The sequence below is a fragment of the Lonchura striata genome, chromosome 2 (genome assembly GCF_046129695.1).
Source record: "Lonchura striata isolate bLonStr1 chromosome 2, bLonStr1.mat, whole genome shotgun sequence".
Classification (NCBI taxonomy): Eukaryota; Metazoa; Chordata; class Aves; order Passeriformes; family Estrildidae; genus Lonchura; species Lonchura striata.
The window spans coordinates 62,244,380-62,259,555 of record NC_134604.1 but is presented as its reverse complement, the minus strand read 5'-3'; the positions used below and the strand labels follow the sequence as shown (position 1 = coordinate 62,259,555).

The window sequence follows — 15,176 nt, the reverse complement described above, 5'->3', positions numbered from 1 at the left end:
CAGAGTAGGAAACAAAAACAGATCAGGACTAATCCCTAAGCATTAACATCTTCACTGTTTTAAGGCAACATCTTTCCATAGTAGAAACTGTAAATACAGTTAGAAGTCCAAACTATTTCAGTCCCCGTGGAGGAAAAAAAAAATAGCTGATAAGTAAATAATGAAATAAATCAATGAGCTCTAAAAGCTAACTTCAAAAGATCTCACAGCAAGTTTGACATATTTCTCTTCTGGTCACCATTATACATGTGCAAAAGCAGGTCTCAGAATTTAAAAGGCTAAAGAGCAAAGCTTCCTCCTAAAATAAACACAAACCATACAGCCAATCAAAACCTAGTATCTCAAAATTATTTTGCCATTTCTATCAATTACACACATGCAGTGGGCCTATAAGGCAAAAGAAATTATATTTTATAAAAAATCTACATATTCAAAATATTAATAACACTCTTAATATATTAAGTTCTAAAAATTTGAATTTAGTCTAAAGTAAAAAAAAAAAAAAACCACAACCACAAAGCCACCAAAACCCAAAAACCCCACAACAAAACAACTCAATACCCAAACAACAAATGATTGTATTTAGAAGTATGCTAGATACTCTTTTATACAGGCACAAAGCAAAACAAATCCAGAATTAAGACATTTGTTAACCTTCATACTGCTCTATAAAGTTATGAGGATCTTTCTAACTTGGAGAATTTTTTGCAGATCAGATTTGAATAAGGTTTATGGAAGAGAGTTTAAGTTACCCTTACTAAATCATAATTATCTTAAATATTACACATTTTAGAGCCATGTTCAAATAATACCTGTATTTCTAACAGGAGAGGACTGACTGAAACAGTTTCTGATACTTCTAAGCCAGCACAAACATCAAGAGAATCAAATCAGATACAATAAAACTTTGTTTACAAGTTTGATATTTACAGCCAAATTTTCAAACCCTCTCTAGCACGTGACAAACTGTGTTGTCCAAATAAATGCTTTTACACCTAAAAGTTTCTCTGTCTGTAAAAGAAGTTATTAGCTACTGAATGTAAAAACATAATTCAAAAACTTTAATTTTTTTCCTAATAATTATAGGTTTATTCCAAAACAGCTAAGTGTTAGCTGAAAAACTGAAACTATAATTTTAGAGTTACTGGGATATGGGAGTAAAATTTTTGTATTTGAAATAAATAAAAATAAATCATCAAGTTTGTTCTGTCTCCAGAATATCTTAGCTTTCAAATGCATTCTTCAGTACCAAAGACTATCAGACTCCTGAAGGGGAAAAGAAAAAGGTTAAATTTTTTAATCCTGACTGAGACAAAAGAAACCAAAATACATTTGTTTCTTGTGTGAAGTTGTGGGATAAACCCACATGAGAACTGGCACCCAGTTCTGTCCATAGTTTAGCATTACCTACAGCCACAAAGGCAGGAAAACCAAAGCAACCAGACTGAATTTCAGGGTAAAAGGGCATTTTGAATGCTTCTCCCTCCCCATCCACCCATCACCTCACTCCAAAGGGGAAAGGAATTGAAAGGGTTACTTTGTATCTTTCTCTAAAAGAAGTTAGATATACATTGTGAATTTACATATTTTTCCAGAATGAGTGAAATCTGGGACAAATTTTCCAACCAAGCTAAAAGCCTCTGAAGATATATAACTTGCACGCTAATAGATCTACCACTAAATATAGCATAACAAACAAAGCAAACCTTTAGCAACAATGCAGATTCCTAGCCTGGCATACACATTAAAATACCAAAAAATGCAGGAAGTAAGATGTGAAGGAAAAAGTGGAGGGGGGAGGGAAGCTAGAATATGGTACAATAATTTCTGTCATTGTTGATATTAAATATATAACATGAAGAAGAGTATGTTACATTACAAACTGTGGTTAAAGCATACTTAAATGTAACTACATAGTAAGAGACTATGTTGTTCCTGTACAACAAGGAAGATTACAAGTTGGAGCAAAACAATATTACTAAAAGGCAGAATTCTGTTTTTCCCTCATTATGGAGTGGTTTTGTGGAATGTATGTGTTTTTTGAGGTCATGGGGAGTTTTCAGGTTTTTTTCTCTACAAACAAACTTCCTAAAAAGCAAGAGGGTAAGGTGTTTCAAAATGTTTACCTGGACATTTAAAATCATAATTTAAAGATAATAGAATCACAAACCATTTATATACTAGCATAAACAATATTATTTTCTGAGGTGTTTTACCTGGAAGAGGAGAGCGTTCCAGGCTTGGGTTTTATTTTGGTTTGGTTTTGGTTTTTTTTTTAATTATTATTATTAATCTTAAAACATCTATATTTAGCATTATATGGTTATAGGTGCTGAGTCAGTAGCAAAAGATTGTCAGCAATCACAAATAATGAAAAGACTTCACCAAAATCGTATTTCTAAATGCACTGCTAATACAAATCAACATAAGAAAAAAAAAAAGACAGCAGTTGATGTCTAAAAATACTGCAACTGAAATAAGCTCAGCAGTACTCATGAGAAGATTTTTACCGAAAAGCACAAAGGTAGAATAATTTTTGAATATTTTTCAAATTTAGGAAAACATCGTAGCTAATACTCTTGGTCATCGTTCTGACTTCAAAAAATTTTAAAACACTGAACTTGTTAAGAGGGCGGCACAGTCAAGCTCCTTGTAAGATGTACACTGTATCTTTAACAATCTGTCTGCAACAAAATTATAAAAGGGTGTATTTCTAGAAAAGACACAACTTCCAGGCAGAGCCACATTTATGCTCTGTCATTAGGGCACGTATTCAGAACAATTACATTTTTCTCCACTAATAGTTGCAATCAAGATGTTAATTAGTGACATGCTTTATCTCATAACCCATTTCAAAAGCCTTAGCACTTTGACTTACTGTTGCTCGCATCCTTTTATTTCTCTCATTCAACTGGTGCTACCACAGTGACAAAGGATGAAGGAAGATTCAACAGGCACCACTCCGGCTGCTCCAATCTGTTCCATTCACTCAATACTGAGGTAATCTTCGGTGATGTGTGGAATACTGCCCCCCCCTCCTGGGAACAGGGCACCTAAACCTGGATGCCACGCCGGAGGATCTCCCTTCACCTTCCCCTATAGCTGTGCATCCACAAAGCATGTGGAGGCAGGATGTGAAAGGTAGGATCAATTAACAATATAGTCAGCAATACCTACCTCAAGCCTTCCTTCCTATCAAATTAGCCAACGTACAGTGAGCTTCCTGCTGTACATGAATGTATCATGTCACCATAGCAACTAAATCAACAAATAGCTGCTGCAGCATCTGCTTCTGGATCATCTAACGTCAGTCAACAGAAGGTTCAGGTTTAAGAGAACAAAGCTTCCAAATACATGCCGTTTTATAACTGCATTTTTAATTTAGCCTCCCAATTCCCAGACAGGCTATACTAACTAAGGGTGAACCAACTTCTGACTTTATAATCTGTGATACAGTTTATGACTTCGTTTCTCAAGTAAACCAGAAAGAAGGGAGGAAAAAAATACTCTGTAAAAGAATAAAAAGAAACAGCAAAGACATAACCAGATTCTAACACACTCTCTCAAACACTGTGTTATTTTATACCATTCATTTACTAAGAGATGAGAAAAGAAAAAGTATGTTTCTGAACTTTGCTTTATAATTTACATATGTCTCCCCTAAATAATACTATAGGCAGAAATACCTTCTATTAAATATTAATATTAAAGACATTTCAGATAGCTGACAAACATGGTTTCCCTCTATTAGTCTCCACTTCAGAGCTAAATTGAAAACATCCAGTATTGTCTTCTGGCAACCTCACATCTGCAGTTTTTAATCCCAACAACAGCAGGGGACCACTGGCACACCCTCACCTGAAGAAGTTACACAGAGCAAAACACACATCTCTCTCTTCTTGGGAGAAATTACTTCAAATGCCACTTCTGCATAACTGGTTTAAGTTCTAACCCATAGGGAGACAAGATACAGAAAACTGCTTTGAATTTGCCTTGGTATTCAGAATGCAACAACATGAGATTACAGATTAAATGTTGTTTAAGGTATAAAAAATTCTAATATTATCAACATCTAATGTCTTTAAAGGTAATAAATGTACAAAGACACAGACACTTATGTAAAACCACTCAAAGCGACAGCCTACTTACAATAAAAAAAGGGATTTTCCCTTATTTTAATTTCAAGTCATATTCCTAACATTTGACTGGCATAAAATTATTTACCAAATAAAAACACTTTCTAGGCAAAAAGTATAAGTTATTCATATCCAGGATAATTTTATTATTAAAAAACACCTACTTTTAGTTTTCAAATCAGATGTTTTTCCACCCATCTTTTGTTACAAGTCTTTTCTTACAAGGAAAATCATTACATCTAGGCTGGCTCCACAGAGTGTGGTCCAGTGAGCAAGGAAAACTAGATGCACACTCAATATACTAACACTGCTGTGGCTCCCATACTGACTTACTGTGATTTGTGCCTTTGTCACTTCACCAATGCCAGAGTTCCCATTTGTATGTCTAGTCCAACAGTATTTTAAGTTCATACCTGCTACTGGATCAAACAATACTGCAAGACTTGAGTGTTTTTATTCATTAGTGGCACAGAAATTGCCAGATGGAATCACATCTGTGGTTGAGCTAAGGTGATGTCAGTTACAAACACAGCACAAGTTGTTTTTCCATAGACTGTATGTTCAAAATCTGCTGCTTATATCATAACAAGGCTAATGAGGCTATAAACTACTCTTTTCCATCATCAAGCCCACTATCACTTAAAAAACATATTAAACGGAAAAATGCAAAAGATCTATGCAACAGGCATTACAGAGAGTATATGATTATTAAATAGGAACACCTGACATCAGTAATAAAAGCTAAATTAAAACAATAACTTAAATTGTTTTAAATTGCCAAAGGCTTATGAATTACATGGTCATGAAGTGTTACTTCCAAGTACTTCTTTCTTAAAGTCATTTTTCAAAAGACCTTTCTGCCTCCCACCTTTTAAATTTAAAAAAAGCTTCCTCTCTCCATGTGTACATTGGCTACCAACCAATAAAGAGTTTTGAAAACTTTAGATTAAGCTTTGTACCACACAAATTCATAGCAGACTGAGCACACAATATTTCTGTGTTATCTATAAGGAAATGTTAGAATTTTCTTTTTTTCCCTTAAATGATCTTCTGGTTTCAGTAGCAATGACAGAAAAAAAAAGGCTTCTCACCATTATTTATAGAAGCGTCCTATAGACTGATCTTTGTCCAAGTAACATGATGCAACACTCTTAAACACCGAAGTTCTAAATCTTCTATTTTCCACTGTATTTTTTTTTGAGCAAATTCCAGTTTACAGGTTTCCCATCACTACACAATTCTCTACCCTAGCATCTGCTAGTACTGCCTATAAAGATCTAACTGCTCTATATATGGAGTTTAAAACTTTCTTCATGAGGAAGAGTAAAGATATGCCATTAACAAATCTTGGGTTTCAGGTGAAGGAGGAAATCCACAGAGAATTAATTGTTGTACAATATCTTGCAACAGCAATTTACATGCTTGGGATTTTGAAAAAAAAACCAAGTATAATCCAAACTATTTCAGCTTACAGACAGTAGCTGTATATTTGGAAAAAAAAGTGAGTGAAAGAAGCCATCTTTTCAGTGACATGCTTCTAAGGCCTGAATTTTCAGAGGACAGACCAAGCAACTCTACATCATTTTTCTACAAGGCAGCTGACAGATAATAAAATAACCAGTAAACATTTAATCTTTAACCATTGCTACAACATACTGTCAGCACCACTGATTGCACTAAGGCAAAAGAAGCAACTGGAAAAGGGGAGATTGGAAAGATGCTGAGACAAGTTCATTGGCACAGTTTTTGAATGCTACAGATGTCAATAAACTTTCCTTGCTCTTTGTAGAAAGGCAGGCTGGAAAGATCCAAGAATCAGTGATTCCTTTTTTTCCTAGAAAATGAATTTATTTATGAAAAGTTCTAAAAATTTTTACTGTACTTGTGCTTTCCTCCCTTCTGTTCACGTAGAAGATAATCAGCTGAAAAAGCAGACCACTAAGAAGGGAAGGCAAAGATGATTTTTAGACTTGCTTTTTAAAAATAAAAAGTTTTTTGAGAAGGACCAGTAAAAGATAAATGTTGAATTCTGCATTGAATGTCAATGATAAACGTTCAAGACTTGTCAGTGTCTACACATAATGCCAATCACTGTACATTCCACACGTCTGTCTCATTCTTTAGTATTAAGAAATAATTACAACTTTGATCTACTTGATTCTTCTTTGTCTCTTCTCTTTTGCATTCTCAGTCCTCACAGCTTGCCTAAGCAAAGTTTTATTTGCCTCATTTACAGCAAACCCAATCTGTCTCATCAGCATTTACATAGTGCACACAAAATTTGCTACTTAAAATAATACTACTATCTTTAAATCAGCAAAAGTATAAACATGAGTATAACAGCAGTATTTCAAGGAATCTGGATAATGCAACAGACAAACATTTGGGCTTCAAAGTCTTTAACTAATCCATGTTTACAGGGAATTAGAAGGAAGCAGTGTAAGGGGCAGTCACTGAACTCTGGAACTTTCTGACGCATCTGTGGTTAGACACGTCAACCTCTAAAAATAAAAACTGTAATACTTTAGTCAGATTATTCTCATTTTATGATTTGTTGTTTGAAGTCCCTAGGAATTCAGCTTCACAATACTAAGCGGAAGTGGATGAGAAACAGAGCTCACACTGCACAGCAAATGGGTAGCAAGGGCTAACTAAGGTTTCAGCTGATACTTCACAGGGGCTAGTCCCCTCATGAGGCATCTTCCCTGATGCAAATATCTGTCTATTTGCAACAATCCAAATGTATTATGGACTAGAAGAGAATTTTATATTTCCCAACATTGCTTCTGACAGCTCAGATTCCTGTTTGCTGCTACAGCAAGTTAAAAGCCCATAATATTTAAGACTGATGGATGTGTTTAACTTTTTAACTCTAAATACAGTATAAAAGGAAGTGCCAAAGGAAGAACGTTGTTTTCTAGTTATTAAAAATAGCATTTACTTAAAAAAAAGTTAAACATAAAAAATTTCAATATCACTTCTAAAGAAGCCTTTTTTACCCTGAAAAAGTACCCTATATACCCAGTTTTGCATAAATATGGGCATCACTGTATATCAAAACACTGTAACAATACAAACTTGAGTTGGAAGAGAAATTAAAAGACACATCTCAATTAGATCAGATTGGAATGACTTAGTCAGTAATGGACCAAGGGTTTGTTGGAAAAAATCTCTACAACCCCAATCCTTTCCCATGTATTTTATCCTCTTATTCAAAGTAAAGAGAGGGAGAAAAAACAAAGCCGACTGCCATTTTTTGCTACAGTATGTAAACTATAGTCTATCTGTTTCTAGAGAATGTCATTCTGGCTGCTGTATGAAGTGTATAATTCTGTAACACACAGCAGGCTCATAGACTCTACCCAGTTATGGCAAAGTCTCAATCTCTAGCGAATAAAATATGACAGACTATTTTACTTGGAAGGGACCTATGATCATCATCTAGTCCAGCTGCCTAACTGATTGAGGGCTGACCAAGTTGATGTTAAGGGCATTGTCTGAATGTCTCCTAAAATACTGACAAGGTTTGGGACTTTGGCCACAACTCTAGAAAGCCTGTTCCAGCAGTTGACCACTGTCTCAGTAAAGAAATGCTTCCTAGGGAAAAAAACAGGTTTCAGCTAGCAGAGGGATGTATCTCAGATAACTTATTTGCCAGGTGTGTAATTCTCACGTATTTTAAGAGTAGATTTGAAGAAACATAGATAAGCACTTGGGGTGACTGGGTAGGTAATTGAGTGGCAATCAGGTTATGGCTTACTCAGCATTAAGCATCCCACAGCACAGAGAAGGGGAGAGATGAGGACATGCCTGGGTCCCAGACACTATTCAGGCATAACTATACCCTTCCAAACCTTATTGATTGATGAGCGCACAGACCCAGCAATCAGACCCATTTGCAACAGACTGCACAGAAAAACCAAGCTACCTCAATGCTTATAGCTCCAGGCAATTTGCACCTTCTCACCTCATAAAAAAAGAGAGAGAACAAAAAAGTACAGATCTTTAGTCACCTTCATACACCATGAAAGGCATCATCTTCTGGACATGCTTATTTCTCCCAATTGACTGTATTAGTAACCTACAGTGACTAACTGACTTCAAATTCAATTTTCATGTGTCATCCAATTCTCCCAAATGTCAGTTTCTGAACAGATTAATTCAACAGAGGCTGAATGCCTCAAGTATCTTGGGAGGAATCCACCGCAAGGAGACCAAAATTAATCTAGGATTCATATCATGCATACGAAAACAGAAATTTTAGACAGAAAGGACAATTACTGAAAAGTTTTATGAGGATGCTTCATTCCATGAATTTTCATATCAAATAGAAACAGAAAAGGCTATGAACTACAAAGCCTTCACTCTTGTTTCTACATTTATTTTCAAACAGAAAATATTAAAATAAACATATCTGAATGGTAGTAACAATTGTGCAATAAATCTGGTGCTGCTTTCTTCTCAACAAAAACAGCATATGAATACATACATTACTACAAATCAAAGAATTTTGAAATCTTTATTTTCTGCTGAGGATGATGGCTTCTTCTAGGAAATTTAAAGCAAGTTTTCAATGCACCTGCAATCAAGGACACAGTTTAAAAAAATTGGAAAAAAATTCTGATCTCTAAGGCAAAAAAAAAAACAACAAACCCTTACACTTAACTAAGAAAAAACTTCCCCCTTCCTAACTAAAAAACATTATTAAGTCAGATAGGGGAAGGCTCTACTAACCCTGAGTCATCAAAACTCACGTATTTTTAACTTTTCTTTGTGATGTTATTTTTTTTTAATCATAGCCAACAATCAGTTAAAAACTTCCATGGAAAAGATTTTTCTGTCTATGGAATGTCTCATATAAGTTTGATTATATATTTTACAGTGATGGTTGCTACACAAAAGTACTAATCAATCCTGGGGAAAAATACAGCTTGATAATGAGGTTCCACAAGCTGGCACTGAAGCATTGCATGCCTGAGAATTCCAATGGTTCCAATGAACACACTTCTGCTGCACTTCAGAGCTATGAAGTCACTGAAGAATGGAAGAATAATTGTCAACTAAAACAAACTTCAATGAACCTTCAAAATGAGAAATTGGACATATCTGCTAATCCAATAGAGCCAAAGGGGAAGTGCAAGTTAAAAAAAAAAGGCAAAAAGAACAGAAGCAGCCATGCACATACTCTGTGTTCTATGAAATGAAAGCACAGATAAAAGAAAGTAAAAGAGCACAATATGGAAAGTGACGGAAAGTGAGAACAGTTATAACACTATATGTTGTTAAACAGCTTATCACGGATTTTTTTTTCTTGTTGAGGAAAAAGATAATGAAACATATTGCAGTTCTAGGCTTGATTTTCAGCAGCAAGGCAAAACCAAAGCAAGTTGGAACTTGATAATATACCATATGGTTTTCAGAAGCAGAAGTGCCAGAACAAAAACCTAGGAAACTCATTTAGCAATCTAGTCTAGATTTATATTTCCCAACACCATCTTCACCATTATACTTTGCTGTAATGCCACATATATAAACAATCTGAAAGCCAAAAAAAGGGATTACTTAATTTGTTTTATAGCCCTCTATTACTCTGCTGACCAAAGGCATCCTCCTATGACAAGTTAGCAATAACAACTTTAATATCAGAGGTTTAAATATTTGAAGAAGAAATTGATTTTAGGAACACTAACTTGTAAATTTTACGTTAAATACCTACTTAAACTCTAACACAATATACACACACACTACGCATATATACACACAGAGTGGGATTTTTGGAAAACTCGCCAAACATCTAAACTTCTCAATAAAATTTGAAGGATAAGCATCAAACTCCCAAGCTAGAAGTGTTACTTTACCCCTATACCTTGCCAAGAAATAAAGTCAATTAAAGATCAAACACTGTCCCATTCCCCAGAGAAAAGGAAATGGTTAACAAGTACTGGGCTACTTTGAGAGCGCTATCTATATTTTCTGGTAATAAAGGGCACATAGGTCATACAGGAATGTCTCACTTTGCAACTGCTAGCTTTAGTGGGAAGGTACCATGCGGGTCCAGAACTCCACAGCTGCTGCATTCTTGTGTCAGCAATTTACTGATTTGTTTTGGAATAGCACTGGGTGCTGTAGCAACTTTCCAAAACAATTTAACATCAGTGTGTTAAAGTAGTTTGAACTCTTGCCTCTTCTTTTCCTCTCCTTCCACCAAATCAGGACTCACATAATCAAGCACATCCTTCCTGTCCAGGCTCAGCAATAATCACTAAAACATCACTGCACTAGTTACCCTTATGTGAAAAACCCTCAAGCACTTCTGTCCTCATACCATGTCTTCCCAGTTTCACTTGGTTTCTATCAGCTCCTATAGATCTGCTCCATTCTCCATCTACAACCTTACTCACATCAAGACACAGGAAGTACACTATCCCCTCATGCTGAACACAGTGATAGGAAGGTGCAAAAACAAGCAGTGCTTCTGTACTTAACAGAGGAGGGGGAGCCAGCAGGTTCGGTCTTTGCTTTTTCTTTTCATTGTTTTTGTGCTACGACACTAACAGTAGTCCCTTGTTCTGTGGGACAGAAAACCAGGCAATCTCCCACAACAGTACTGAGTGACATACAAACATCCACAGTTTAAGTTCCCCATGTTTTCTGACTGAATACTCACACATTCCTCTAACTTTGTGGATTGTTTTGTTTTAAAACATGGTGGAAAGTTGCAGCTTTAACCTGATCAGACACTTCCACTGTTTGAAGCATATGACCTTTCATCTTAACATGTTCAAATATTTGTACTGCTATTTCACATTTACACTGCTAGCAGAACTTCAAGTATTTGAAATAGATTATCTTGAAGATATTAACTGTTCCAGAAAAGTACAGAATGATCTGTATCCATCTAGTAACTCAGTTATGCATTATAAACAATCTAAGACACCATAATTACAAGAGTTAATTCTCGTAAAATGTAAGAGGGGGTAAATTGATTTTAAAAATCCTCAGATGTCTTACACATGAAAAAAAAACTTTCAAGTTTAATATAGATTTAGCTAGTCTAACATAGAAAATACCAACACAGAAGCAAAATAATTAAATAAAGAATCTTGTACTAGTTTTCAGAAGCAAAATACCTAAATAACCAATTTTCTATTTGTTTTCAATAATTTTTTCAGTTAGGACCGACTAAAACTAATTAGTTCAGCTACAGACCAACTTTTACACTATGAATATAGAAGAAAATATCCATTTCTTTACATGGACAAAACTGCTCTGAATTTTGACTGCAGGAACACAAATTTTGCCAGCTCTACAGGTTGAGTTACATTTTATGTAATCCAACACCAGTGCTGTTATGAAAGGAACTGCAGAAGTACTTTTCATACATACGGAAGTAACCATTACAAAATGTGTGTACTGTAGCTAAGTAAAAAGACTTTCAAAAAAATTAGTAACTCCACCATAAAGGCAAAAGTCTTCTTCCTTCTTATAGTTCCAAAGTTCAAGGGAAAACGAAGGAATACAATGAAATATTATTCAAGTTTAAAATATTTAAAAAAAAATATGAAAAAGACTCAACACTACAGTGTTTTGTACTTGAATACATCATATTTTCACATGCAGTATCTATCCCTTTCATGAGTACCATATAAAACAAACATGACACATCATTTTAAGACTGTTATAAATAAATAAGCGACTTGATTTTAAGATACATTGTTTTAAGACTGTTATAAATAAATAAGCAACCACCTGACCTTTCTGCAGCCTAAGCCTTAACTGGGCAACTTTGACAGACAACACAGTCCCTGCAATAGTGGACTTCCAATATTTCATATATACAGAGTACTTTCAACCTACTGAAGGCTTTTAAATCACCAGATGCAAAAAGGGTTTCCACTACAGTTTCCTGCCGCTGAACAAATGCACTTGCTGACTCTTCATGAGTCTTGTATCAGATGCAAAGGACAGAGAACAAAAGTTGCAACTTTCATTCAACATTGTGAAACACGGAATAAGAGACAACATTGTGGTATATAACTGCCAGTTACCATGAAATGGGGAAAGAAAAGAAAATTATTTTCCTTATTGATGACCAATGCCCAATGAAAATTCTCTTTTTTAAAACACACGTGTTTACTACCAGTCCCATTTTAGACAGTAGTCCTAATGAGATGCATTTTGTTTTATATGAAAAAGGACAACAGCATATATGTTGTTTTTTCCATTAGAAGATTAACACAAACTCCCACAGCTTCATTTCTTTGAAGAAATACTTTGCTTGTTTTCCAGTTTTAATCCTCCTTGGCAGGAGAAAAGAGACAACATTTTAAAGAAAACATATATCCAAAAGAACATTTAAAGTTGCATATGACTCAAAATCTTGCATGATAACAGTGTAAGCTTGACAGAACAACCTGACAGTCTTATGTTTATGGAAGGCAGAGCAGGTAACTCAGTCTCAACTATGTTTGAAAGGTCATGGAAAACAGGGGAAGCTCCAAAGGACTAAAATAAAGCAAATGTCAGTGCCATCTTCAAAAAGGGCAAGGAAGAGGACCCAGGAATCTAGAAGGTGGTCAAAATCACCTTTAGCTCTGGGAAGCGGAGTGGACAAAGCTTTCTAGAAGCCGTTTCCAAATGCATTAAAGACAAAAAGGTGATTTGGGGTAGTCACTATGGATTCACAAAGGGTAAATCATGCCAGACAAACCTGGATGGCCTTCCACAGTGAAATTACTAGTTTGGTGAAGGAGGGGAGAGCACAGCTAATGTTTATCATGACTTTAGCAAGGCTTTTGACACTTTTGAATAACACAGAAACTGATGAAGCATAGACAGAGCACAGGCACCAAGGTAGACTGAAAACTGGACCAAATGCCAGTCTTGAAATGTTGTGATCAGCAGTGCAAAGTCTAGCAGGCAGCCATCCACTGGTCACCTACTGCAGTGGCTGACACTGGGGCAGACAAGGACTACAATCTTCTTTAAAGATCTGGATGGTGGGACAAAGCACATCATGAACAAGTGACACAAATCTGAGTGGAGCAGCTGATGCACTAGATGGTTGCACTACCATTGAGAAATACACATTCAACAAGTGTCCAGGCAGACACTAACAGACAAAAGCATGTCCCACCATTCAAACTACCCAGCTGTAACCAAGTATCTGTCTGGAGATCATAGTTATTAGCACATGTTGTGCCTCAGCTAGTATGTTCTAATATAGGGAAAGGTTTATTCACCTCAAGAAGATCATGCAGTAATCTAAATATTTAACTTCTAAACTAAGACACAATCATGGCTTGACAACTTGGCAGCTGTTTGGTCCCATTCTTCCATGAAGAAGTTTTTCCAACAACACAGGTTTTCTGCTTCATACTTCTTACAAATCTTATTTCTGCACCAGTTCTGCCTTCACCTCAATCTCTAACATATGTGTATGCCTAAAGCTGCACAAGTATATTCCAGATGAAGCATTACTATCTTTTACAATGTCAACATGTCAGTGATGTGTTGGAAGGAAGAAAAAAAAATGCATAATGAAGTTTCCTTACCTGTTGTGCTCCATCCCCACTAACAATAGGGGAAGTCAGAAGAGGGATTTCACTACTTATAATTGAAGTGGTATCCAGTAATGGTGGATGTTCTGCCATCATTGACGGTACACTAATTCACAAGATCACCTGCAAAGGAAAGTTACTCAGATGGTTAAACTATATCAATATTTCTGAATAATTCTTCTTAAAAGTTGCCTCACTTTAGAAATAACAACAACAAAAAAAGAAGATTATGAAATTAGACACCTTAAGAAAGTATGTTTCCACAACAACCAGCAATCACACAAGCCTGAAGATGAGTTTTTGCAAGCTAGTACAAGCCTTGGTTATATAGAGAGGGTGGTTTACACCCCCTCTAGCGGCTGAAACTCAGAAGAAGATAGATCACTTCCCTGCAGCTAACAAACCTGAATCTTTAAACTTTGTACCAAGGTTTCAGCTGACTGGCACTGCTGACAAAATGCCTACGGAGGAAAAAAAAAAAAAAAGAAAAAAAGAAAAAAAAAAAAAGGAAGAAAAAACGCATTTGCTTTAGAACCTATGTGTATAGCGTTCTTGTTTATGTGATTGGCAAAAAACCAAGACATACTAACAGGGACACTTACTTTTTTTCTTTTTTAATAATCAACCCACTTTTCCTATTATTATAAAGGATAAATACTTTAGGGACAACTTGTTACTAGGAAATGTCCTAGTGAGGCACAAATAAGTGAATAATAATAATAATAAAAAAATCTTCTGCACAATCTAACATATCATCATTTTAAAATGTATTAGATCCAGAAATAAAGCTGTGTCACTTTGATAACCAGGAGCCCTTTACTCAGCAGCTAAAACTTGGGGAGGAAGGGAAGAGATAACGGCCACACACACAATTGTAATCCTCATAACCATACTACAAAAAAGCCCTCACTAGCACACACTGTAAAGTTACAAGAAACTTGGTAACAAGAAAAAAAGCCACAGAGGCAAGAGGCCCAGGAAAGTAGGGATACACTTTAACTGAGGAATATCACATAACAAGGTTACAGAAATCAGGATTCAGCTGAGCATTCCTTTCAATTATATTAGCAAGTCAAAAGGAACATGTTTTCTGATATTTTGCATCTTAGTGTTATATGAAGACTGGATAGAAGAATTAAGACTGAAAAAGCTGAAGATTGTAATTTTTCCATGCTGGAAATAAGTACTGCAAGTCTAAGAAGATGCTTTTGAAATTGCATTTAATTTTGTTTTCAAAAAAAAAAAAAAACCAAACACTAAATTACATTGGTTTACTGTACTGGTCTTAACTCAATCTCAGCTAGAGGTAGTACACTTAGCTTTTGAAATAAAAAAATAATTAGGTCAACAAGAATTGAGAAACTGATATTTCTTAACAAAACAGAAAGACAGATGGAAAGAATTCACTAGGGGTGAATGGCACATTTAGAATTCCCAAAAGTTAATCACATTTTGCATCTGCAAACAGTGCTTTACATCG

General features: G+C 35.4%; 1 protein-coding gene across 5 annotated transcripts in view; it reads right to left on the bottom strand.

Annotated features, from left to right (window-relative positions):
• The window catches only part of FNDC3A (fibronectin type III domain containing 3A), a 111,811-nt gene that overhangs the window by 80,890 nt on the left and 15,745 nt on the right, over positions 1-15,176 (bottom strand). For 2 of the 5 annotated variants that reach the window (XM_021528415.2, XM_021528414.2), the window contains exon 2: positions 13,691-13,819. In XM_021528415.2, coding sequence (XP_021384090.1) covers positions 13,691-13,792 — 102 coding nt within the window. In that variant the 5' untranslated portion in view covers positions 13,793-13,819. Of the gene's footprint in view, positions 1-2,878; positions 3,159-13,690; positions 13,820-15,176 lie in introns of those variants that run through there. The other 3 variants (XM_021528416.3, XM_077781403.1, XM_077781402.1) reach the window with 2 other exon arrangements.